The sequence below is a fragment of the Archocentrus centrarchus genome, chromosome 24 (assembly GCF_007364275.1).
Source record: "Archocentrus centrarchus isolate MPI-CPG fArcCen1 chromosome 24, fArcCen1, whole genome shotgun sequence".
In the NCBI taxonomy this organism is placed as follows: Eukaryota; Metazoa; Chordata; class Actinopteri; order Cichliformes; family Cichlidae; genus Archocentrus; species Archocentrus centrarchus.
In genome coordinates, this window is record NC_044369.1 from 3,853,699 (window position 1) to 3,881,044 (window position 27,346).

General features: G+C 40.3%; 2 protein-coding genes and 1 long non-coding RNA gene across 3 annotated transcripts; 2 read left to right on the forward strand and 1 right to left on the reverse strand.

The window, feature by feature from the left end:
• Positions 1-1,539: 1,539 nt before the first annotated feature.
• On the reverse strand, positions 1,540-11,185 carry LOC115774933 (cysteine-rich protein 2-like). The gene is made up of 8 exons (XM_030722409.1): positions 11,011-11,185; positions 6,453-6,547; positions 4,698-4,755; positions 4,462-4,593; positions 3,784-3,852; positions 3,546-3,640; positions 2,750-2,807; positions 1,540-2,193 (listed from the first exon to the last, which is right to left on the reverse strand). The coding sequence occupies exons 1-8, from the start codon at positions 11,051-11,053 to the stop codon at positions 2,129-2,131; spliced, it is 615 nt and encodes a 204-aa protein (XP_030578269.1). The 5' UTR covers positions 11,054-11,185; the 3' UTR covers positions 1,540-2,128.
• A 3,854-nt stretch (positions 11,186-15,039) lies between these two features.
• Positions 15,040-18,905, forward strand: LOC115774593 (uncharacterized). Its single transcript, XM_030721947.1, has 9 exons — positions 15,040-15,064; positions 15,106-15,367; positions 17,071-17,276; positions 17,409-17,690; positions 17,803-17,907; positions 18,088-18,177; positions 18,274-18,302; positions 18,612-18,680; positions 18,777-18,905. Exons 1-9 carry the CDS (start codon positions 15,040-15,042, stop codon positions 18,903-18,905), a joined length of 1,197 nt encoding a protein of 398 aa, XP_030577807.1.
• Positions 18,906-26,489: 7,584 nt separating this feature from the next.
• LOC115774019 (uncharacterized) lies at positions 26,490-27,065 on the forward strand. The gene is made up of 3 exons (XR_004019158.1): positions 26,490-26,528; positions 26,618-26,646; positions 26,919-27,065. It is a non-coding gene; the product is annotated as an uncharacterized LOC115774019 (long non-coding RNA).
• Positions 27,066-27,346: the final 281 nt, after the last annotated feature.

Sequence of the window (27,346 nt, forward strand, 5' to 3'; positions counted from 1 at the left end):
TGTTGTAGGTTTTATAGATTAAACTAACTCCTACAAGTCGTAAATTAAATAATTTTAAAGTAAAATAATGCACTCAGACACAAAATATACATATCATGTCAGCATCAAATATTAATTTGATGACATAAATAAGTATATGCACTTGATAACACAAGGGACAAACAGGTGGAGATAATAGCTTAACATAAGCTAACATGCACTGCAGAGACTGGTATATATTTATTGTGACTTTCAACGCGAATATTTAGTAGAAAATCTTCTTAGCTTCCGGTAATATTTTCTTTAATTTGATGTTTCGCCTCTTCCGGGCCGTGTTTCCAGTAAGGGGCGTGTCAGACCGCATCCTGTCAGTGACGTTTTATTTATTTATTTTATCACTATTTGGTTTCATCCTTAGAAGGCGGAGCATAAATGTAACACAAGACTCATCTGAGCTGCAGTGGGCAGAGCTTCTGCTGCTGGTAGGCTGTGTGTTGTTGTCACGTGACAGACCAAAAGCACTGCAGAAACGTGCATCCTGTTCTGGTGTTACTGACGGACGCTGCAGCTCTGACTTGAAATTTCGTAATAATTATTATATTCTTCCTGGAATATAGATCTGGAGTATAATTTCTATGACACTGGAATCTAAGTCTTTTCTGTGTTTCTGTGTTTGTAATACTGTGGATAACCCTCGTTTATTTATTTATTTTTTTATATAACTTCTGTTACTAACATATAAGCCTTTAGATATTTTATTTAAAATTATTTAAAACAAATAAGCCTCTAAAATATGTATCACAGTTGGCTGGTCCGGCAGTGACGCCTTGTGGCGAAGAAGTGAACTGCAGTCGCATGAACAGCTGCAGCCAATAAACCTCATGGAGCATCATGCGGCATGCACGTTTGACTAACTGTCCCAATGTTACCTGAACTGGAACAATTTACTTTCACTGTTATTTCATTCCTGTTTAACATCCATAATAAAATGGGGATTTCCCCAACCTTTAAAATTTAAGTGTAATGAAGATGACATATTCTAATCATTCTGATTGCTGCTTCATTTAACTTGTGTTTTTGTGCATGTTCTTGCATCCACATACACATCACTGCTGCCTCCATTGTCACCCAGTAAATAAAATGAATGATTTAAGTAGATCCCTTGCCCAGAGCCTGATTCTCTTCCAGGAATCTGAGCCCATAGTCCCACCATCTCAACCAGAAGGAGAGAGCAAGAGAGAAAAAAGACTCCAAAGTAACCATAGCATGTTTACATTTCATTAAATAACTCTTACATTAAAAAAGAAGCTTGTTTCAATAGACGGTGTCGCCAATATTTATATATTTTTTTCTTTATAAAGGAACATTTTGGTCCACACTCTATACCATTTGGTGGCAGCAGTGTATTGTGGAGCACAGGTGGTCAGTCAGCCCACACTATGGGCTGCCCCTCTGGTGCCCATCTGCCCACAGTGAGCAGTACTGTTGGTTTCCACAAAACTGAACCTCATATGGGACTCATGAGAACTCACTGGGAATAAAAACACAGTGACACCAAACTCAGGTTTTACTATCACACACTTTTACTGTATAAAATGTGAAGAACAGCAAATTGTTTCTTGTTTGCAGCGACCCCCAAACTCACCTTCATGACAATCATTAAAATGCACGCCTCTGTAAAATGTGTATCTTCACTATACTGTCATCTGCAAGTTTAGAACAAAAAAAACCTTGTTCAAAAAACACTGACTATAAATTGGAGGGCTGGTATGTTTTTTTTTTTTTTTGTTTGTTTTGTTTTCATACAGTACATGTTATAAGTGCACAAAAGTCAGAAAAGCTACTAATCCAAAGTGAGAAGAACACAGTTTTCATCCACTACAGTAACAGGCTAATAATTATTTGGCAAAGAGAACCAAGAAACTCAAAGGCAAATCTGAAACTCACACGGGAGGACATATTAAAGGCTTGTTTCAGTACAAAAAATAGATATATAAACAATATACAAATACAACATAAACATCTAAGTTTCCATCCCTGTGAGTGCAGTACATATCATTTGTCACAATTACCACTAAAGGCAAATCATAGAGATACTGAGGGTCCTGGAGGCGTTTCTCTGTCCGCGTGCTGGAGGCCGCTTCGGGGCTCAAGACTGCTCTTCAGCCTCAGGATCGTCGTAGATGTAGCTGCCGACGCCGCCGGTGTTCACACCTGAGAGAGGTGGAGCACAGATTCAAATGTAACATTTCTGTTCACTTAAAAAAAACATACACCGTTTATGGTTTTCTAACCATGTGGGTAGTTATGGGTTTCTTTGCAAAGCTTTTGGGGCTGGTTCCTCAAAATCATCACCTGTATACAACTGTATCCATCTTTGCTGTGATAACATAGTTAAGTATGATTACAGACACATTTTAAAGTTTTCCAGTTTTCTAGACTAAATAATGAAGGATAACGAGCCGTCCACTTCAATTATGGCATCTACTGGACTTTTTGAGTTTCAGCGTTTTTCTCTCTTCTCATGGAAATTTCATACTGACGCACTCACTGTTACTGAATCTCACACTGAGTCGGACCATTGTAGGTCATAAAACAGCAAGTATTTAATTCTGGCCAAAAGTCGACTAATGTGGCTGTTTCTGATCTGTTTGAGGTTCTAAGTTAACATTTTACAGATTTTTGTGGGAGCATGTTGGTTTGAACCATTGTTTTAGGAACAGTCTCTGCCCCCCCCCCCCCCCCCCCCCCCCCCTCCCAGATTACATACCTTTGGGCCCAAACAGCACAGCATAGCACGGTTTGTGGCAGTAAGGCTGTCCATCATGCTGCAACACAAAGAAAATAATACCTCTCAGTGTTTGATGGAAATAAAAAAAGAACTGCCCAACTTCTGTTTTCCCTTTCTTTTTTCTGCCGTCTAAATAATCCAAAACACAACAGCTTCTACTAGCTGACATCATGATGTCAGACCTCAGCAGCCTCTCACCATGTGATGGTCGGGGTGAATTTTAACACTGGGAACAACCAGTCTGGTCATGCTAACTGGATGGAGGTTAAACTTCAACTTTCTTTAGCCTGATAGACTAAACCATTTGTTTGAACTACAGCTACACAAAGTAAAGTGGCTTTTGCCTCGACATGACTAAAATAAACCAGAACTTCAATGAACAGGGGCTCATCCAGCTCATAAACCATCATAATTCACAGATTATTGCCCATAAAAGGATAAAGGTGACCTTGACCTTTAGCACGATTTAGGTGTAAACCCATTAGGAGAGCACTAAAAGAGTTTTGGTATATTAAAGGGCAACAAACTGAAGAAAAGAGATTAAAGATTTATCATAATGTGCAGCTGGAGCTTGTGATAATGTTGACTTTTCTAGCTCATCACATGATCTAAATCATTAAAGAAAATGCAAATATATGAGAGTATTTGACAGAAATCAAATCTGAGTTTCACTCTGAGATCTTTCTTGAATAAACCGGTATTTCTGAATCTGAATATTGTCCAGAGAGTGTCTGTGTAATCAAAAGTGTTCTGATTTCCAGGACTCATCTCTCACCTCTGCATGGCTGCCCGGTGCCAGAGTCTTACTGCATCTCTCACAGCGCAGACAAGGCCGGTGCCAGTTCTTCCCGAGAGATGACACCTTCTCAGCTGCACAGACACACACAGGCCATGGTAGAAAGATTACACCAAGCACAGGACTTAGACTCATTCCAGTGCTTATGAAGAAATGCAGGACAGCTCCTTTTTTTTTTTTTCGGAGAATCTTAATACGAAGACAGAAATCTGCTCACCAAAATAAACCGTCTTGTTGCATCTGGGGCAGATGTTGGGCCCTCCAGAGAAAGACGAGAAGCTGGCCGCTGCAAAAGTTGCATTGAATTAAAAAAATTCTGAATTGTAACAAAGTCAGATCTTCACCAGGACTAAACCTTATTAGTTAGAAATGCTAGTTTACATGCTTCTAGTGATACTGAAGAGCTGGAAGCCAAAAATAAAATCATAAACAAACTACTGAATTAAAATGCTATTAAATGCAACATCAGGCATGAAGTAATTTAAAAGTAGTCCTGCCAACTTTTTCCTGCAGCATTAGCTGCTGCCTCAGATCGCTAGTGTGAGATGTGGTGATCTTGCACCTTTGCACCATAACTCTGAATAACAACAAAAAAAAAACCTTATTCAGATAATTAAAGAGAAACACATGTAGAAAGGAAAACTGTGGGAATAAACACATCCAATATAAAATGCACAGGGAAAATAAACCATTTAAAAATGAATAACATAAGAATGAAACTAAAAATCATACATAATAATATAAACAGATAATAAGAAGATGAAAAGTGTGTTTTCTTTGGTTTGATGTTAAAAACCTAACTGAATCTGCATCCTGCCTCAGAGGCACCGAGGACGCTGAGTTTCTCCTCCCTGCACATGACAGTTTTTCTATTTTTGCTCCACATATTTCTCACCCTTCACTGGTCCCCGTGCGGGGGCTTTTTTCTCCTCCTCTGGTTTGGCATTTGTTTCCAAGGAAACGGCTGCAGGGGCTTCATTGACAGGAGCGTCGTACACGTAGGATCCAGCTCCTCCGATGTTTACACCTAAAAGGAGGAAAAAAACAAGAAATGGTGGAACTCAGAAATCTGATGGGGGTCAAACAGAGCGGGAAATGTTCTCTGTACATGTGCACGAGAGGAAATCCCACCTTTTGGTCCAAAGAGGGTGGCGTAGCACGGCTTGTGGCAATAAGGCTTCCCATCATGCTGCACAGTGTAAAGGGGAGAGACAGAAGAAGCATCCGCTACTTAGCAAATCTGAGTGAATTGAAGCGATACGTGAAACTGATAATATCTTGAATAAGAAGGGAAAAAACCCCCAAAATAAACAAATAAACAAACAGGCAAACCTCAGTTATATTAAGGTTAGTTTTCAGTCTATGTGGATTCACATGATTCAAATAACAAATGAACTTGGGCTGAATTTGAAGGAGTTTGACTTCTTCTAACTATGTTAAGTATGTGCCATGTTGTTTATAGACATAGAGATGAATGTGCCTTTTCCAAGAATATTTCTCTTCCCTCTTCTTTCCATGCACGACTGCTTTTAGAGATGAATACGCAGCTCTGCTTCAGCTAAAGTAACAGCCTTTGTTACCCAGACACTGCTGTCATTTATGTAAATATTCTGTGGAGGCTTTATTCAGTCATCCCAGGAATGTATATTCATACAGGAAGTGCTTTCACTCAACTAAATTTCTGTCACAGGGCGAGAGCCGGGGCACAACCTGTGCAGGTCGCCAGCCTGTCGCAGGGCCAGCACAGAGAGATGGACAACCATTCACACTCACATTCACACCTATGGGCAGTTTAGAATCACCAGTTAACCTAACCCCAGTAACTGCATGTCTTTGGACTGTGGGAGTACCCGGAGGAAAGCGACGCAGATACGGGGAGAACATGCAAACTCCACACAGAGAGGCCCGGGGAAGATGGTGGAATCGAACTCAAACCTTCTACAGAGAAGGTCTGACCGAATCTGACCAGATCAGCACCTTTCAGCAGAGGATGACGAACATCATTTTCACCCCATCTGTGATTCTCAGAACATCACATCCTTCTTAAATCTGATTAAAATGCAGCAGAGGCCACAAACAATTTAATCACATTAGTCTGATGAGTTTTAAATAACAGGCTGCTGAGCCGTTAATTTCATGTGCAGCTAATTTTGTACTGAGCTGTTCTGAACAGACTGGAGAACATCATGCATTGTGAATGATGATGCACTGTCACATGCACCGAAGTGCCTTATAAAAACGATTAAATCTCTGAGCTTATATGAACATGATTAGACTAAGCATACTGATTTTTCTGATTTGTACTATATGCCCATAACCATGACTCTGGAGATTTGTGAAAGCCTGTTTTCTCTGAGATTTATGCCTCATGGTTTATCATCACTTTCTCTAAGACCACAGACATTTCCAGGTTTCTCAGAGGAGCGATGTCCTAAAGACGCAGGGACAGCTCCAGATACAGTCGATGTGAACAGATCCTCGCATTAAAGATGCGAAAACCCATAATTGACTTTCGGCAACAGAGAATGAAGCTGTCAACAGAAAGTACACACAGTTTTTTTGTGGTTAAACTTGTACAGTCACTGCACCGACTTTCCTGCACAGTTGATGTGTGGTTTCAGAGACAGCAGAGTAACTGAGCAAGATTCACCACAAAGAATCCGACTGCTTCCTGCTGAGGTCGTGTTTTCTTTCTTTGAGGGGGAAAAAAAAAAGTCTGTAAGTTCATTGAAACCGCTCACAGCCTCGTGTCGTGATTATTCAGTCACAGTTAATTATGTTGACACAACGTAACCTTTACACATAAAGTATTTACACTTCATAAAACTAAAAATAAATCATAATTGCACAAAGAAAATGAAGCTGATACTCTTCACATCCTGTTACCTCAGCATGGCCTCCCGGATTCAGAGTTTTGCTGCAGCGCTCACATTTCAGACAGAACTTGTGCCAATCTTTCCCCAAAGAGGACACCTTCTCCGCTGTGGGACATAAAAAGACAAAGATCATTTAATTTCATGCTTATTGTGTTTATGGAACATAAAATGAATGGCCTCAATTTTGGACAATCGTATGATGAAGATGTCAACTAATAAGCAGGTCATACCTCTGCCACGGCATGCATGTATAAGTCTGGATCCAAAATGATTTATAGGATGGTTTGCAATAGTTCACTGAGAACAATTTTTCTTATCCATTCTTTTATTTTCTGAACCCCTCACTCAGGGTCATGACGGGCGGGAGCACCTATCCCAGCTCCCAGTGAGAGGGGGGAGCACGCCCAGAACAGGCTGCTAGTAGATCACAGAGCTAACACAGAGAGACGCTAAAATTCACACCCGCAGCAAATTTTGACTCTTCGGACTTTAGGAAGAAGCCGGTGCACACAGAAAACCCACACAGGAAACAGAATGTGCAAACTCCAGTCAGAAGAGTGGATTCGAACCCGGTGTTAACCACTGTACCACAACTGCAAATGAGCCTTCAAAAACCCAGCCACATTACCTTTATGACAGAGGCAACAGGTCAGTAAAATCAGAGTATAAAAGCACCAAATGAAATCTGAGTCATATTTCACGTTTACAGAATAAACACAGCAACAGTTGAAGAACAGCTGACCTACACGGGTCAGTGTTCTCCACGAGAACAGAGAACTGCCACTGAATGGAAAGAAAGGGAGAAATGGTTTTTATTTGTGCACCAGTGCAGGCGCTCCTCCGCAGGCAGGACCCTTTTGCCTTTTCTTTGAACAGCTTCCATCATTTCTGCGTGCAAACAAAACTACATTCTGTCCTCAAAAAGAGTTATTTTGATACCAAATGTAACTACTTATTGCACACAAATCAACCTCCACATACGGGTCCAGCAGCGATTAGAAGAAACGATATGCACTGTTATTAAGGTTTTTGTGGGGGCGTGTGTCAACATGTGAAGTACAGTAGCAATTATATATTTCTGACACGACCTGAAAACACATGCGAGGCACTAATGTATTCTGAATTATAGCAGCTGACTGTCAAAGTGACAGACGGCTTTTAATGGGCACTTATGAGTTCATATCAGCCCAAAGCACATTCTTTCCACTGCCTTCTAAAGGGCAGCGTGGTGACTCAGAGATTTCATTTTCTTATTTATTACATTTTTTCTTTAAAGGAGCTACTGTCTGTTCCTCCATCCCTTCAAACACTCAGCTACCTCAATCCAAAGAAAAATCTAAATTTGAAGTCGGATCTGAGGACTGATCTCTTTCCTGTCTGTAGGTGGATTTTGTTACCTTAGCACCACAGAGGGGTGGGGCATACCCCACAAAAATTCACAAAATAATGACCAACTAGTCCTTTAACTTTAAAGCTGTGTTTAAAGAAGAAACTTGTGAAACTCACACACACACACACACACAAAAGCTGCACTCACTCTCACACATATCTATGAAGCATATTTAACAGCTCATATTTAGCAGCCAGTATTTCAAACAATGGGGTTCGTTTGTATAAAAGTTAAACTTGAGCCTGCTCTTGAGTTTTTAAAATTAATTTCTTGCCCTACGCTTGGCTCAATATATGTCAGTAAGAGCAAATATCCCTAATATGGTCATTCCAGCCTCACAGGTCTGGCTGTGAGCACAGAAACATGTTTGCTGGAGGCAGCCAATCAGAAGGGAAAGTGGGCTTAAAGAGAGAAAACAAGCAAAGCAGTTTGTTTCAGACGAAGGACGGACTGAAGGACTCCACCAAGGCCAAAAGTGAGATAATCTTCATTTTTAACCCCGCACAGCCACTCTGCTAGAGCCCTTGAATAAAAATGCTGAGTTGGAAGTGAGTGTAACAGGTCCCTTTTACCATAATGTTTGTAGATACAAGCTGGAAATTATGGAAGAATAAAGTGCAGCTTTATGACATCTGCTGCAAACACTGAGCATAGAGTTAAGACAGGCCACAAAGTCAGGCTGATCTGGAATCAGCAACACCACCTACTGTTCAGCTGGTCCCCGTGTACGCCTCGCATTTGTTAATCTTATACATATTTCTCTGTTGTGCAAGCCACTTTGCAACCCACGTCTGCTGTTCGTTTTCATGGTGTTCCCATTAAGTATGATCTGCTGTCATTGATACCTGCTCTGCTCTGTGTGGGGGTCTTCCTGCTGCTTTTCCCACCATCAGTTTTTCACTTATGCACATTATGGGAGGACAGCGCTGTACAACACCGTACCGCCAAATTACCTTAGTTGGTCATAACTGTTTCTTTGGACTACAGGAGTCATGTTTTTATTTTACTTTTTTTTTAGCATCCAGTTATTTATGTGACTATCTAATATGCTGCCAGTGAAGGCTGTAAGTACACACAGTATAAATCCAGAGGAAAAACAAATATTACTCTGTTCAGCCAAGTGAAAAACAACATAACCCCCTTTTTTAAGCCCAGCAGTTTCAGTCACAGAGACTTTTTTTGTATAGAAGACAGAAGGATGGACAGAGGGAGCAAGAAACTCACTAACAGTTGCTTATCTGTTTGTCCTCCTCCCAAAATATCCCAGCTGATACACTGAGACTGATACAACATGACACTTCCTGTTTAGACTCAGTTCCTGCTCTGCTTGTCAGTGTGATATCTGACAGTAAGTCACACCGAGGCACAGAGCTATGCCTGGATGGTGAAGGACACGAATCTGTGCAGGATAACATTCGTTTTCTTTTTCTTAATAATGGAGTGATGTAGTGAAGAAATCACATCAACTCAGCTTTACTTTAAAAATAAAACATCACAGTTTCTGTGACAAGAGCAACATCATCTTTATGGCGACTCAGAACTTTGCATCCAGAAAACATAAAGGAAAAAACTATTAGTTCCACTTTGAATTTCCACTGCAATAAATTCCCCAGTAAAACAATAACTTCCACTTTTTTTTTTCAGATAATCATTTTTAAAGCTTCCAATTTACTGCAGAAAGAAAGCAAGAACAGCCTGTTTGACTGAGGCTGCAGGGTGTGGTTTCACTGTTGTTCTCCAGAGAAACGGGAAAGAACAAAAGGAATATTGATCCATACAACAAACTGGCAATCAATTAATTATTTACCATGCCACATGGTGTTGCACAAAAAAATGGTGAAAAAGCTAAAAATTGGTATTAAATTCATTAGTATAATAGCCCAACTTATTTGACAGTCTTGTGTAGAATCCAGTAAAAACAGTCTCCAGAAAGCAAACTCATCCTACCTGCTGCTGAAAGCCCACATAAAGAGGATTTTTCACAAGCTGTCAGATAGCACAGTGACAGCTGATGACTGCAGGTCTGTTAATGGCTCCCTGTAATCTTATCCAAAGATAGTGAACACATTACTGCCTGATCTGGGTTGTGTCGATACACACCAGTTGTCTGTTGGAGTATGAGATTCACCATCTGGGGCATTTTTGGATCCGTTTTTGGAGAGAAACTGTCACTTTGATTTCACATCCAATCTGGCAACGTGTCCGCGGCACTCAGCTGTGAATTCCTCTGAGATTCTGCTGAACTGCTACAGCAGTACTTTTAGGACCTGGAGTTTAGCATTGTAAGGTACTTTTACAGCATCTGTGTCAGATTTATGAAGTTAAAATAAATAAATACAATTATATTTGTCTATGTTAGTGAAATCCTACAAAGCTGAATGCCTCATGCAGTGACAGAGTGTGTCAGAAATCATATATTTTACAGTACTTTGACTCAGTGATACAAATGAATCATTTTGACACTGTGAATATAAATATCACTGGTGTTGGGATTACATTGTGACAGTTGTATATAATTAGTTTGACTAATCCTGCAGACTGGCTTAACTGATTGGCTGTAACACAGATACACAACATGGTGAACATGTGGGCGAATAAAAAGGATGCAGGGATGCTTCTGATGCATTTAGAAACGCACTTCATTCGATAGTTTGTCCACAAGATAACAGCACAGAAATAAACTTAAAGGATTCTTATCTAAAAGCTGTCACAGGTGCAAATGGCAAAGGAAATAATGAGGGATTTATTGTAATTACATATATTAACAAGAAAATGTGTATGTGCCTCACAAATCCAACATTCATTGGTTCTAATCACCGTTTCAGCCTGCCTACAATAAAAACTGTCCAACAAGAGGACTGTGTGGGGGGGACTCGACAGGCCTATTAATAACATAAAAATCCCATTTTGATCAATGGGTGCGCGTCACCCAGCTGCTCTGAACTCTGTGGTGTATCCGCTGGTTCTAACACAGAGCTGCCTAATGAAAAAACGCATTATCGATCATAAGTAAAAGAAGATTTAAATATTAATGAACTGTCTGTCTTGCATATTTAAAAAAAAAATAAAAAAAAACCCCAGCCTGATTATAACCCTCCCACCCAGCGGTCATCGCATCTGTTAAGGCTCTCGATGCCGGTTGGCATCTACAGCAGCGGCTCAGGAATCAAGCACTCACCGAAATACACCGTTTTGTCGCATTTTGGACATTTTGACGCCATAGTCGGTGTAAACGGAGGAAAGGGTCGTTTTCTGCCCGGCCTTTCTGTCTGTCTGCAGCTCCGGCGGCGCAGACACACCTCAGAGGATGCTGGCGGTGGCGGTGACTGCGATGACGGGAGAGACTGCGCCTCACATCCGCCCTCTGCTTCTTCTCTTTCAATTGTATAACTCCGCCCTCAGGGTGACATCAGCTCTCATCCCACCAGATAGAAAATGCACATTTATGTCTGTGCTTGTCCTGATTTGCAACCGATTTTCAAAAGTCTTTACAAAGTTATTCTGGTCAAATTATTATTACTTTTTTTTTTTATTGTTTGCTATATGGATAATTCCCAGAAGCTCTGCATGCACTGCTGCCATTCCAACTTCTTAATATAGTCTCAATATCAGGTCAAAGGCTCTAGTTACAGTTATAATTAAGTTTAGTTAGGAAGGGCATTGATTGTACACTTGCTCCACAAATTCATCAGATGATGATCATCAGAAAACCCGCATGCATATTTATGCATTGGTGCCTCTGATTTGGAAATCTGGTTAATCCGAAATCCCAGGAAAGTTAGCTCTGCTGCATAAATCAGTGCCGCTCTGTTTGTTTCCTCTGTGCGGTTGTTAGGTTACACAGCGCAGCTCTGCACAGGGAATGTTAAGTGATGCTCCGCAGCTCCCAAGAATATTACTCCGCATTCTTGGCTCAGAGATACGAGGGGCACTGACAGATAAGCGACTTTTATGTCGACTTAAGTATAAAATATTAACCTTGAACTGTTTGACTATATTAGGCAGAAATAGAGGAAAAAGTGAATTTAAAGAAATAAACTGAAGGATATAAAAAGTTTCTTTACAAAGTGGCAAAGTTAGAATATTAAATGTGTCAAAAATGGCAAAACCTATTATTATGAATATTTGGCATGATATACAATAGAAATGACAATATAAAGAGACGTAAACAAGTCTTAGCTTTGGGAAGCTGACCAGCTGCTGGCAGGAGCTTGATATCTTCCATGTACACTTGAGAACAGTCTCAATATTCTTATTTAACTTAGCTCAACATTAAGTAATAACACAGGTATAGCATGTGGACGTTACTTTTTTTATATCAAGCATAGTTACAAATATTTTGCAGCAGCACAAAATATAAATAAGAAATTAATTTGCATGTCTGACAGTGTTATTTTCATTATACTCTGCAGAGTAACACTAGGAAGCTATGAACTGAAAATTGTGTGGATGCACGTGCGCAACATTATACACATTCCTGTCACATGATTTATTGCTACTCTGCAGGCTGCCAGCTGGTGGCAGTAAAGAATCAAAGGTAGGCAAAGATTCATTCATTTTTTTCAGCCTTGTGTCCAATTCAGGATTTCAGGAGGGGCTGGAGACCCAGTCTGTCAGGGGACGAATCCGAAAAAGATTTAATATTACAAATATTTTTTTTCCTTTAAAAACGAGGAAGGAAATGCAAAAAAAACAACTTTTTTTAGATGAGGTGAAATTGTGAGGTACTGGGAATTTTTCTGGGTCCCTGCCATTTACCACCTGGACCCACAGTCACCTGGCTCCCACAGTTCTCACCTGTTCCTTATTCTCCCCCCAGTTACCTGCCACATCATCAGTCTCATTTTGTGCTCTTCCTTTCCAGCCTGGACCTTCCTGCTCTGCTCCTCTCAGCTTTAGAATGACTCCTGAACTTTATTCAGTTATTGTGCAGTTGTGCAACAGTGTGAAAGTCATTCTTTACATAAATACATCACTGCCAGTGAGGAAAGTCTGGGTTCTGTTTGGGGTCTGTTTTTAAAGTTTTTTTATTCTAAGACTCACATAAAATGCATGAAGTGTGAAGATGCAGTGAGTTCATCCTGTATAATGACAATAAAGGCATTCTATTCTATTCTATTCTATATTCGGTCAGAAAACTGTAACAGTAAAACTTTTTTTAATTAATTCTCCCAGGCAGATTAATGAATACTGGATTTTCATTTAGATAAACACACATCAGCTTCAGCAAAGATGGAAACAGTAGCAGCTCTTTTTTATTTCCACAGTTAGTGCATTTGGCCTTGAGTCATCCAGGGCCTGAGAATGGACTCGTCTTAAAATAAACACCTCCAGACTGTGTCTGAAGTCTTTGGCACAGATATCCACAGTGACTAGGCTCAGCTCACAAGCAGCTTCTGTCTCAGATCAACCTAAAAACCTCCCATATTAGTCTAAATTCATCTGAAAAATGACACCATATTTCATGTGTAAGAAAGCTGCACAAAGCAAACACAGTGGCATTCTGTATATTAATTATTTTAAATGTTCTGGGCTCTGCTTGAACCCTTGCTCATGTTGTTCAGCATGTACAAGTGCAGCAGGGGCCAGCTCTGCATCATTCGGACTTCATTTAGCTCTTGGTGTGTGAGGTTTTTGCTTAATGTTTGAACATTAACATCAGGTTTCAGTTCAGGTTGTTTTATTTGTGCCTTTCAGTTTGGTTATTTGGGGTTTTTTATACAGGGATCAGCTGGTCATTTTTAGAAAAGTAACTTGAGGTAAAGTTTCATGTAATATTTTAATTTATTTGATTGTGGGTTTTTTGCAGTGTACAAATGTCGTCTTTCTTCATACATGAATGAACATCATACATGACCCTGCCCAAACATCCATATGTGACAATTAAGGAGTGAGAACGTGTTGGTTCTAGTAGTAGTTTGGTGTGTAGTACTAGTAGTACCCACAGGTGTGACATTCCTCAGGATTGCATGAATTACATCACCTTCCAGGACAGATGGATGACAGAAAATGATAGCAAACTATGACCATATTTTTTTTCTTAATTTTGACAGTATCTCAATAATTTGATTATTTCCAGTTTCCCCACTTTAATGCATGCAGCTGCAGACGCCTGACAGTGAGCAAAGAAGGACTTTAATTTGGAAAAAATCTTTTTGATTTGAGTGAGACACTGGAACATTTGGATGGATAATGCTTTCACTCTCGCTCCCTCGAGCAAGGCATTGAAGTCCAGCTGTTCCTCTGGAGCTGCCCTGTGTTTGAACTCCCACTTGTTTTGCTCTTATTTAGATTTTGTGATTATAAAGATGACAGCTTGAATGCCTGAACTGTCTGTGACTGTGGAGTGTTGTATAAGTGAATGATCGAGTCAGGTTTCATTGACTATAATTATGTATTATTATAAATCAAACAAGGCTCTAGTTGTTCATCTGCAGTTATAGAAATCTTCAGTAATTTAACATTTTAACTTTCGCTCATGTTTTTGTTTTAAACTTTGACTCTGATTTTATTATCTGAAGTATTTTTTGCAGTTTCACAGGGATGAGGACTCAAATGCAGGACGGGGAAGACTGGGAACAAGTGCAAAATATATATTTGTATTCAAAAACATTCAGCGGTCATGCACAGACAGAAAGCAGTATGGAGAACTAAATAGATAAGGTGCAAGCAAAAGCCCACGAAGGTCCATGAAACATTTGAGCCTACATTTGAGTTCTGTTTTTAACATTTCTTTACTTTCAGACCTTTAAACTGGCTCCTTTCAATGCGGAGGAGCAGCGGCTCTACTCTGAGCCCCTCCCTAATGGCTGCTCTCCTCACCCTCTCTCTCAGAGAGAGACCAGCCACCCTTCAGAGGAATTCTGCCACTTTTACTCACAATCTCATCTGTCCAGCATCCTCCCCCACCAACTGATCCAACTCCCCACCAGGTGGTGATCAGCTGACAGCTCAGCTTCTCTCTTCACCTGAGTGCCCAGAACACACAGCCGCAGATCTGATGACATGATTACAAAAATCGATCATTGACCTGTGACCTAGGGTGTCCTGGAGCTATGTGCACTTATTCTTATGTTCGATCTTGTTTGAACCAGTTTTAATTTTGACAGCAAATTTTGATTTAGTTTTAGTCCAGTTTTAGTCGACAAAATTATCATAAGAAAATAGTCATGTCAGGGTGTGTGGAAGGTGTTGCTTGTGGACCCAAATGCAGGATAGAGGAGCAGGTGGAGGTATTTATTGTGGCTAAACAAACCATTACATAAACCAATAGAAGATAACAAAACTAAAGGAAACCTGAACTGGGAGGAAACTAAGAAATACAAACGCAGGGAGAAACACAGGAACAAAACAGGAGCAAAAACAGTTCAGGAGGCCTGCCAGGAAAGCCACACGGGAGGCGGCACTGTTCAGGGGGTCGTCCTGGCCACGGAGCAAGACGAGAGGATAGAGACCAAAGATGGGAGCAAGGCACTGCAGGTGGATGACTGGCTGGCCATTGACACAGATGGAGGAGCCCAAGGCAATGATCAGGGGTGGGTGCTATGAAGGATCATTTGTTCCTTCAGTTCTCAACACATACAGACCCCAACTATTTTCTTGGGAGTGCTATGGGCGTGCCATGACTTTTCCAGGGGGAGCTATAGCACCCCCTAACGCCGCCACTGGTTTTGTTTGTCACAACGTCAAAGTTCAAATGTGTCCATACATCAGCGCTTCTCTTTCTCCCTGCTGACATTGTCTACATAACTTAGTTCTATCGGAAGTAACGACAAATCACAGGCAGGTCGTTCCTCCCAGTCACGCCCCTCCAGGTCTCACTGTCATTGCCCAGCAAGACAATAAAGTCACTGGATGGAGCACCCCACCCAGCGACTCCAAAACGAGTGGGTACTCTAAACTGTCGCTTGTAGCATAATCCCCGGCATGAAGGCGCAGAGAAGCAACCCCAACCATGTGACATTAAGAAACAAAATGTCTTAAAAATCTGCATAACTCATGCATCAGATCTTAGGCAATGTACAGAGGAGCTGATTTGACAAAATGTCATATTAACAACACACACACACACACACACACACACACACACACACACACACACACACACACACACACACACACACACACACACACACACAGAAACACAGACACACACACACACACACACACACACACTTTAAAAAACAGCCACTGTTAACCACACTGTTAACCAACATTTTCTTTCCCTGCGTTGTGCCTCCGCCCCTGTTTCTCTCTGTATAAACCTCCTGTTTGTTCAGTCAGGAAGCAGCTTGAAGTTGTTTATAGTTACTGATGATCTGTACTTACATTTAATTTTATCTGTAACAACTTGTTTTTGTCATGTCATCTCCACTGAAATTACTTCAGTACTTCCCTCTCTCAGACTCCTCCCACAGACCATAACATTCAGTGCAGGCTGAATGTTATGGTCTGAAGTGTCTTGTTACAAATCATTACATAACAACAGAATCACATTTTGAAAATGGGGAATATATGTTAACTATTTCTGTAGATGTTTAACATCATCACAGTGCAACACTGTCATGATGACGCATTATAGATTTGCTTTTTATAGATCTTGTCTTTTGACTAACAATCTTCCTGCCTCCAACTTCCTCTTTTATCATTAACCACACAAGTGTAGATGTTAGCCCCACAATAACACAATCCTTTACACAATATGAGAGCAAACAAACTGATCAAAAATAAAGTGTTTATGTTTATCTCTAAATTTTGACAGATTAAAGAGATGATCTCAACTAATTCAATAAATGATTGCGATGGGAGAATAAAGACTGAAAACACTACAAGGAAGTGACGCCTCATTACTCACAGGAAACAGACATATATTTAGATATCTTTGAGGAGAAACTTTACAAATGTGTCATTGGACCAAGAGACTTAGAGGACACCAAGAAGCACAATGTTTACATTCAGCTGGATTCAAACGTATTCTCTCCTTATACTGTTTTTTCTCTTTAAAGGTAAGGATAAATATGACACATCATGTTATAGCTATATTTAAAATGATCCTCACACTAAGTGAGAATAAAACAGTATGTTGGTCACATTTTTCTTACTTTCTCTGAGCAGCAGCAGGTGGACAACAATCATTCCTGACTGTCAGAGCTGGTGATGAAGCCACTTTACCCTGTGAAAGTCTGACACACGCTCAGCATAACTGTGACAGCACTACCTGGATCTTTGCTGGCCTCAGAAGCGCAACAGCAGTAACGCTATTTGATCACGGTCAGATTCACAAAGAAGCCGAAGCTAAATCACTCAGACTGAGTGTGACAGCAGACTGTGGTCTGCATATAAAGAAGGTCACAGATCAGCATGTTGGTCAGTACAGCTGCAGACAGGTCATATCAGGAGTACAACAAAGCCCAGACTCCCACGTTCATCTGTATGTTATTCAAAGTGAGTATTTATGTCTTAATGTTTTTTAATGTTTTTAATGTTTTTAAACTGAAATATTACCTTAATATTGATTACAGTGATGAGGCTAATTTTCTTGTTGTCTTTATCTCTTGATATTTCCATCATCACCAGTAATCGAACAAAAGAGCAATGATGGGGTCAGCTTGTTCTGCAATGTGCAGACACGTGAACATTGCAGGTACACAGTGGAGTGGCTGTATGAGGGTAAAGAGAACATAACCTCAGAGATGGAGATGTCACCGGGTTCCTGCTCTGCCACTGTGACATTATCAGTAACTCTCTTTAATCAGAAGTCAAAGATTTTTGAGTCACTGAAGTGTAAAGTGACAAATGATCACACTAAAGAAGTTGAGCTGTTTCCCTTCAGTCATCAGTCCTCAGGTGACAAAACAGGTGAGAGCTGTAATGAGCTCAAACTGATGTTCATCTTAAGGATTCAAGTGTAAAATAACAGCAGTTTTAAATAAATACTACTGATGTAACATGATATCTTCTCATTGTACAGGCGGAGACGCAACAACAACAACAACAACAACAATAAAATCAACAGCAACAAAATTAACAACTAAACCAACATCAACTATAAGAAGTGACGGGACATCCTCAGATGGTAGTTACATCATCTACAACTACGTAAATTAAAAACAAGGAAGTGACTGAAAGCTGTCATATTTTAGCCAAAAATATACATGTCAGACGTACAGAAGAGTGTGGGTGAAAATGATTCTGAGTCAAAGTGGCATCCAGCTGATTTCACAGTAGCAGTGACTGTGGATTTCTCTGTTTCCAGGTTGGTCGTGGTGGTATATTGCTGCTCCTGTGGGTCTGGCGGCACTTACAGTGATTGCTGCGGTCATAATCAGACAGACGGCAATAAAAGGTGAGACCGCTGACTGACTGAAAGGTAAAGTTATAAAGTTAACTGAAGTTCTGGATTTTCAGTGTAAAACTAAACATGGCTGTTGTGTCATTTCAGGAAATAAAAGGCAGAAGGAAGAAAACACAGTGAGTTTTAACACTAATAATTAAGGACTCTGTACAGCTGTGACTGTAACAATCACTGTAGTGCTAAGTAGCTGTAGCAACAAATGATTCATGGGGATTATATAAACAGCTGAGCCCACAAAACAAACAAGAAAACTGCAAGATTTTTACTGTATTTGTGCTGGAACTGAGCTTAAACGCTGCAGAGGTCACACACTACTACCAGTGCAAAGTTACACTCACAGCTGTATTTGTCATCTGAAAGAAAGATATTTGAAATCAGTTTTCAGTTCATGTGTCCGTAGCCATAATGTTGTCTCCCCTGTGTAGGCTAAAGCTGAAGCTGGTGATTACTACACCTCCATCAGCTTCTCCAAGAAGACCAAAAATGAAGCCCAGGTATGGGAGCTCTCCATCCAAATCCTGACTTTAACAACTTTGCCATGTTTGAAATTATAAATCACATGGAATTTATTATTTTATGTTTCCTTCTAGGTTCAGAGTGACACTGCTGATGAAGGTGGCGCTGTGACTTACAGCACTGTGAACGCTTCGTCCTCTTCTGCTGGAGTTTTCTGTGATCCCAGCAGCTTCTACTCCACTGTCAACATACCAAAGAAATAAGATTTTACTTATTACATGTAGCATATTGTCATAGTTTCATGTTAATTGATTGATCATAGAATAAGATGCAGGTTAGAATAAACTAGTTATACACAAGTTCTAAAATAGTAAAACTAACCGCCTGACCCTGAAGTGCCCAAGTATGAAGGAGCTTATCATATCTTACTGCTAACTTATGTAAAATGTATTTGATATAAACCTTGTATAATAATTATGTTGTAACAGATTAGCTTCAGAGGTGAAACAAAGATCTGCCAGGCATGAAGCCACTGAGCGACGTCAGGCTCCCTCTAGTGGCGGAGAGCATGAAAAGCGTGTGTCCTAAAAATGAAGGTTTTGTAGAATCAAGTGCTTTCTTATTAAAAATTTTCTGTTATCAATCCTTTGTTACCTTTGTCCTTCTGCTGCTCAAATAAGTTTGGCTGATTCATTAATTTTATCAATCCTCTCATTTTTATTCTTTATTGTTAATTATTAGTTCCACAACACTGCAAGTTAATATTGTTGCAAAGCTTAACGCAATTAAAGTGAAACTGATCTTTTGTGAATTAGCGTTTCTCTGTGCACTTTTTAAAAACTGACAATAATTAAAAGACAGAAACTTGGGCTCATACATCAGCACAGACCCAATCTGCTGGTAAATCTGATGGAAATCATGTTTTGACTCAGACTGACTGATTTCACAGTTGTTCACAAGTTGTAATCATAAAAATAAACCAGCAGGCCTCTCTTTCTGCATTTCTCACACTGAGACACACAGCTTACAACCAGCTGGTCAGTGGTCAGGCTCACTCCAGATTAGGGTCAAGCTGCTGCTCCAAGTGGAGAAGTTTAAGTATCTCGGGGTCTTGTGCACAGGTGAGGGAACAGAGAGCAGGAGATGGACAGACAGACTGGGGCTGTGGCTGCAGTGATGTGGACACTGGACTAGTCCGTCATGGTGAAGAGAGAGCTGATGAGTTGTTGAGTTATCGTTTGATCTACGTCCCTGCCTTCACCTATGGTCATAAGCTTTGGGTAAGAACAAGAAAGTGTGAGATAGCGGATACAAGCGGTGGAAATGAAGGTGGCTGGCCTCTCCCTTAGAGATAGGGTGAAGAGTGAGTCATTTATGGCTCACGAATGACTCTTAAAGCTGCTGCTCCTCCACACTGAAAGCAGCTGGTTGAGGTGGTTTGGGCATCTGACTAGGAAGGGTGACTCCCAGATACACTGGAGGAGAGGCGGCTCAGGAGGGGGAGGTCTGGGTTTCTCTGCTTGGGCTTCTGCCCCCCCATGCAACCCTGTTCCAGAGGGGGAAAATGGATCAACGAATGAACTGAACTGTGGGCTGAGAAACAAGCGGTCTCCCTTCTCTATTCATCAAGAAGAGAAGTACCAAGCACAATTACATAACCTCATATTCATGAAGGAATACGAGACATTACTTTACAGCACATTTACAATGTTTTTGACTAATTTAAAAATAAAAATAATACATTAAATCAAATCTGACAGTCAATTAACCTACAACAGACTTAACGGACTATCAGGCTGCACTGAAAAGCCATTGGTAAAAAAAATGAAACAAAGACACAAAAGGTGAAGCATAATGATGGGTACACATGGCGTGATTAAATACTAAGTCTACATATTAAGGCTGAACTGTTGAAAATGTGTATTTGTATAAAGTTAAAATATATTGATTTTGATGAGAAATGCAGTGAGAAAGCACGAGTTGGGATTCTCCTCATGCCACTGAGGAAGGATGAAAAACAAGGACCAGCAGTGACAACATCTGAGAGCAGCTGGAGTTTATGGTCAGCTTCACTGTTACATAGGCAGAGGGGAAAAAGAGCAGTGTCCCTGTCTTGGAATAAAAAGCTTTAATTTTCATCTTTTTAAGCATTCATTTAATTTAGTTCATATAGTTATTATATACATAATGAATTCATTCACTTTTTATATTAGTATACATCTGCTAAATAAGGTTCGTAAAGCTCAAAATTCAGAGATCCCAGAAAACTAAGGCCCCATTTACATGAGAGCGTTTCCTGTGGAAACTATGTTGTTTTGCCGATTTTGCTTGATTAAGTGGCAGTGGTGCAGTGGGTAGGTGTTCGCCTTGCAGCCGGAGGGTTACTGTTTCGAGCCCCTGTCCCTGTGCTGACCTTGGGCGAGACACTTAAACCACATTGCCTAATGGTAGCGCTGGTCTCTGGCTGCATGACTGCAGATGCTCGTCTCTGGATGAGTGATCTGGAACGATCATTTCATTGTGTGCCTTGCGCGAACAATGACAATGAGTTGGAAATGATGGAAATGATACTCTGATTTCCAGAGCTTTCCTCAGAGCAAACTCATGAATATGTGCCAGTGGGGAAATAGGGGAAAGGAGTTGCTGGGCAGAATTCAAAGTACCAGTGGGAAAGACATAAAAAACAAGCAGAGCTAGCTAATTTCATCTTCATACCTTCACTTTTATATAAAAAAGAGCCCAATAACATATATGGCCAATATACAGCTCAGTAAGAAAACACATTTTTCATAAAGTAAACATCACTTCCCAAAAATGGTTGTCCAAACTTTTCTTTGTGTATCTTGAATCATGGCAGTGAAGGCTGATAAGACCAGGTCAGAGCAGCAAGGGGAGGGGATTGATGCTGTTGGCAGGAAAAGTGCAAAGGTCAAACATAGCGGGAAGATAACTTGTCTAAATCATTTAAAATGACTGTAATTACAGTTTTTATTCCTACATCTGTCTCATTTTCATAAAAAATTCAGTTTCATTTGATTTGTAGTTATTTATTTCTATATAGCATTTATACAATTGTCTGTACTGCTTTACTCCAGAGTGCACCAAAATTCCATTGTATATACAATATCCAGTGACAATACAGATGCTCCTAAGCATTAGGACCTATTACTTGGAAGGTAGAAGAGTGGCTCCATCAGATTCTAAGGACAACATCAGTGGTCTCCATTCAAAAGAGTGCAGTCATATAAACAGCTAAAATATTGCATGCAACCCTCAAACTCCCAGGCCTCTGGTAGAGGACTTAATCTTGAGTAAGACACACCTATCAGCTCTCATACATTTTACTCTACATCCTGTTAAACATCTCTAATAATAAACACAATTTAACAGAAAAAAAAGGGTTGAGATAACTGTGAAATTTATCTCAACTGACAATCGCTGCATTATTAATAGATTATGTCTTCTAATCTGTTGCTGTCCAGTAAAATAACATATTTGAGAAGACAGAGTAAAGTCATTATAAGGAAGTGACACCTCACAAACCACAAAAGCACACGTATTTTTTTGTTTTTTTGTTTTTTAACAAAAAAAAATGTCCGGCATTTTTCACAATCGGAATCATGATCCGAACGCACTGATGTACCAAACATATTTGCTTTTACAAGAACAGCTCTATAAGTTTTTTATAGGCTATTCTTGTTAATGTTTGTATTTTTATTTATTTACCTTTTTTTATTTAGTTATTTATGCCAAGTCTGACAGGCAACAAGGAAGGGGCAAGAACAAGAGAGAGGGGGGGGGGGGGGGGGGGGGGGGGGGGGGGGCAAAAGGAAGAAAGGAAAAAAAAAAGAAAAAAAATCGAAGAAAAGTAGATATACACACACACACACACACACATCCATACACACACACGCACACGCACGCACACACATACACACACACACACACACACAATTTTATTGTTTGCAGTAATGTGTGTGTATGCGTCTCTGTCATGCAATGTACTCAATAATGGGGGCAAGAAACTGCAACCATGCCCCCCACGATCCAGAGGCGAATAGGGAAGGACTCAGGGGACCCAGGCCATCCACAGCCCAGGAGCTCAGAAGACCTGAGGCCACACATCCTGATGGCAACCGCGTGCACACCCCAGAGGAGGGCAAGAGTCCAGAGAGCCAGAGGCGACGAGCAGCCCACCCCCCGGCAGGCTGGCACCCCCAAACGCCAAAGAGGCCCAAGCCACCCCCAGGCCACAGCCGCCAAACCACGCCCAGACATCCGCACCCCGAGACCCACGGGTACTCACACCCCAGGGGCGGCAGTGATGACCAGTGGGGAGCAGCGTGGAGTGGTAGGAGGGTTAACTCCCGCCCTCCGCAGCCGCGTCCCACAGGTGCCAAGGCTCAGCAAGCCACAGACCCTATCCCAACTGTCCACACATGCACACACACACACACACACGCACACACACACACACACACACACACACACACACACACACACACACACACACACACACACACACACACATCCACATGCACCAGTCACACACATAGACACACACGTAACATACATGGACACCTAGTGTGGGAGAGCAGATACCAGTACAGGGCCAGCGGCAACCCAGGGAAGCAGCCAACCCAGCCCCGAACAACGAGCCAGTCCCCATCCCTGGCAGGGTGCATGAAACTGGGGTGTGAGAAGACCGGCCCGCCCCCTCCTCCCACTCAACGTATGGGGGGGTGATGTGAGTGTATGTATTGAAAAGAATGTGTATGGCTGTGTAAAAACTATAGTGCTATTAAAATTGGAGGGACAGATGTAATATGAGCACTGAATAACAGCGCCCATCCACACTGCCCCCCCAAGGTCCCCAATGTCTAAAATGTAAATAAAACTGAGGAGCAGGCAGCAGTGAATGGACAAGTGGGGCCACCTCAGCAGTGCCACCCACTAACCACTGTGTGACACACCTGTCCCCCAAGGCCCTATATGTACTATGATGTGTTGTGAACTGTATGATGCAATTAAAAAAGGAGGAGTGGGACATCACGCAGCGAGCAGAGCCATGGAGGTGGCCCTACTCACTGCAGCACGAGCCCCCCTCCCCCAGGAACCTACGTGTGCATAATGTGATGTGTAACTGAGTGGGAGGAGGGGAGGGGAAGGGTTGTATCACTGTTGAGCATGACCACAAACAGAGAGGCACCGTGGCTCCATTCAGTTTACAGATAGGGACACATTATATTACAAACATTAAAATGTTACATCATTAAATACTATACCTGAATCCTGAACTTTAAGGCTGAGACATCAATTTGTGTTCTGTCTCATATGACCTTTAAACTATCAGCTATTATGTATTGTAATGCATTATGCATTAAGCATGTTTGTCCACTTAGTGTGTTTGATTGGTTGCGTGTTGGCGGGCACTGAAATTGTACCTGGCCAGCAGCCGAGACTGGGGAGCAACTGGGTGTTATATTGCCCACTAAAAACTGGTTGATTAATTGATGTGAAATTACTTTTTTAAATTAATTAATTTATTTTTAATGATTTTAAACAGTAAACCAAATATGAGACAGAAATGTGCTCTTTTTAAAATAAGCTAAGTATATAGAAAACAGTAAATTTATTGGCTTGTTGGTCACATTTATTTTTTTTTGTCAGTGGCAGCAACTTGGCAGCATTCATTCTTCACTGTGAGAGTTGGTGATGAAGCTGCTTTGCCATGTAAAAATGTGATGGATGGTCAGTGTAACAGTGTCAGTATTATCATCGCCATCTTGTCTTCCTGCCTTTAACTTCCTCTTTTATCATTAACCACACAAGTGTAGATGTTAGCCCCACAATAACACAATAATGTACACAATATGAGAGCACACAAACTGATCAAAAATAAAGTTCTTATGTTTATCTCTAAATTTTGACAGATTAAACAGATGATCTCAACTAATTCAATAAATGCTGGCAATGGGAGGATAAAGACTGAAGACACTACAAGGAAGTGACGCCTCATTACTCACAGGAAACAGACATATATTTAGATTTTTTTGAGGAGAAACTTACAGATGTGTCATTAGACTAAGAAGAGACCGAGAAACACAATGTTTACAGTCAGCTGGATTCAAACGTATTCTCTCCTTATACTGTTTTTTCTCTTTAAAGGTAAGGATAAATATGACACATCATGTTATAATTATATTTAAAATGATCCTCACACTAAGTGAGAATAAAACAGTATGTTGGTCACATTTTTCTTACTTTCTCTGAGCAGCAGCAGGTGGACAACAATCATTCCTGACTGTCAGAGCTGGTGATGAAGCCACTTTACCCTGTGAAAGTCTGACACACGCTCAGCATAACTGTGACAGCACTACCTGGATCTTTGCTGGCCTCAGAAGCGCAACAGCAGTAACGCTATTTGATCACAGTCAGATTCACAAAGAAGCCGAAGCTAAATCACTCAGACTGAGTGTGACAGCAGACTGTGGTCTGCATATAAAGAAGGTCACAGAACAGCATGTTGGTCAGTACAGCTGCAGACAGGTCATATCAGGAGTACAACAAAGACCAGACTCCCACGTTCATCTGTGTGTTATTCAAAGTGAGTATTTCTGTCTTAATGTTTTTAAACAACCACTAAAATATTACCTTAATATTGATTACAGTGATGAGGCTAATTTTCTTCTTCTTGTCTTTATCTCTCAATATCTCCATCCAGTAATCAAACAAAAGAGCAATGATAAAGTCACCTTGTTCTGCAATGTGCAGACACGTGAACATTGCAGGTACACAGTGGAGTGGCTGTATGAGGGTAAAGAGAACATAACCTCAGAGATGGAGATGTCACCGGGTCCCTGCTCTGCCGCTGTGAGATTATCAATAACTCTCTTTAATCAGAAATCAAAGATTTTTGAGTTACTGAAGTGTAAAGTGACAAATGATCACACTAAAGAAGTTCAGCTGTTTCCCTTCAGTCATCAGTCCTCAGGTGACAAAACAGGTGAGAGCTGTAATGAGCTCAAACTGATGTTCATCTTAAGGATTCAAGTGTAAAATAACAGCAGTTTTAAATAAATACTACTGATGTAACATGATATCTTCTCATTGTACAGGCGGAGACGCAACAACAACAACAGCAACAATAAAATCAACAGCAACAAAATTAACAACTAAACCAACATCAACTATAAGAAGTGATGGGACATCCTCAGATGGTAGTTACATCATCTACAACTACGTAAATTAAAAACAAGGAAGTGACTGAAATGCTGCAATCATTTATTTATTTTTATCTTTTAGATGGTAGATGTTGGCTGAGATACATCATCGTGTCTTTGGGTTTAGCGGTACTATTAATATCTGCTGTAACGGTCAACATGCTGACTAAAACTAAAGGTGAGACGTTTTTTGCTTTGTGCGTTCTTTTTTCTTTACTTTCTGTTTGTTTTTTCTTGATTTTATTTTCAGCTCAGATCGTGTATTCATGCATAATTAGTGCAGTAATTACTGAGTTTGTTTTCCTGCCCTTCTTCTCTGTTTTCCATGTCAAGTCTGTGTTTGTTGTTCCATATTTAGTTATTTCCTGTTTTATTTTGATAGTTCTTTGGTTCTTGTGTATTTAGTTTTCGTTCCCTTTCTTCATTACCCTGAATTAGATTCAGTTGTGTTTGTTTCCCAGCAGCGCTCTGTGTGTATTTAAGGCCTCAGTTTATCTTCGTTCTCTGTTGCATTGTGCTGTTTCTACCTTGTTTTAAACCCTCATGGTTGCATTTTTTTTGTACGGACTTTGTTTCTTTGGTTCGACTCCACCTGCAATAAAAGGCGTGTGTCCAGTATGAACAGGCCTGTTTCTCCTGAGTCTGCAACTCAATCTTCACAGCGTGAGAAGAAGAGTCATAGTGAAACTTTTATACTTGTAGACAAATGATAAAAGTTTGTATGAACTCCACTTACTGTTTTGTCCTTTTAGGAAAGAAATTTGACATTGAAGAAAAAATGGTAAATATAAAATATGAATATTAATAATAATACGTCATAAGTTTACTGATGGGAAAACTGTTATGCTATACACGTTATAACTTATGATAAACAAAATAAACTGAAATGATGAAAATATGAGACAAATCTGATAAGAATAGATTACAAACACTGGCATAAAGCATAAAGATCCAAGAAAACTGATAATTCCATATCAGCAAATGATACAGTGAAGAGGAAAAAACTCTTTTTGCACAGCAGCACACTATGACACGCTGTGTTGTTTCGCACAGGCGTCTAATGATGAAGATGAAGATGCAGTGATGTATGACGATATTGGAGCCGTCGGACTGCACTGATCAACAACCACAGAAACGAGTCCACTGCTGTTAGAGAGCAACACATTTTACACAAATACACATTTTCTCTTTGATTTATTTTTCTACCTGTCCTAATCTACTGTTTACATTACTGCTGTTTTTTATGAAAGTATTCACATTATGATTTGAGCCTCTTATATTAAGAAGGAAAATGTTTCTTTTACTGATTATTCCTTTTTTTTTTTGTCATTGTCATATTCTTATTCATTGACCGCTAATCACCAGTATGTAAGAGATTTTTTTTTTCAATTATATACAACTTTGGCCATTTTATTCACAAAATAAAAAAGGTTTTATCTGCAAAATCAAGCTTTAACTTGGTATTAGACAGTTCTATTATT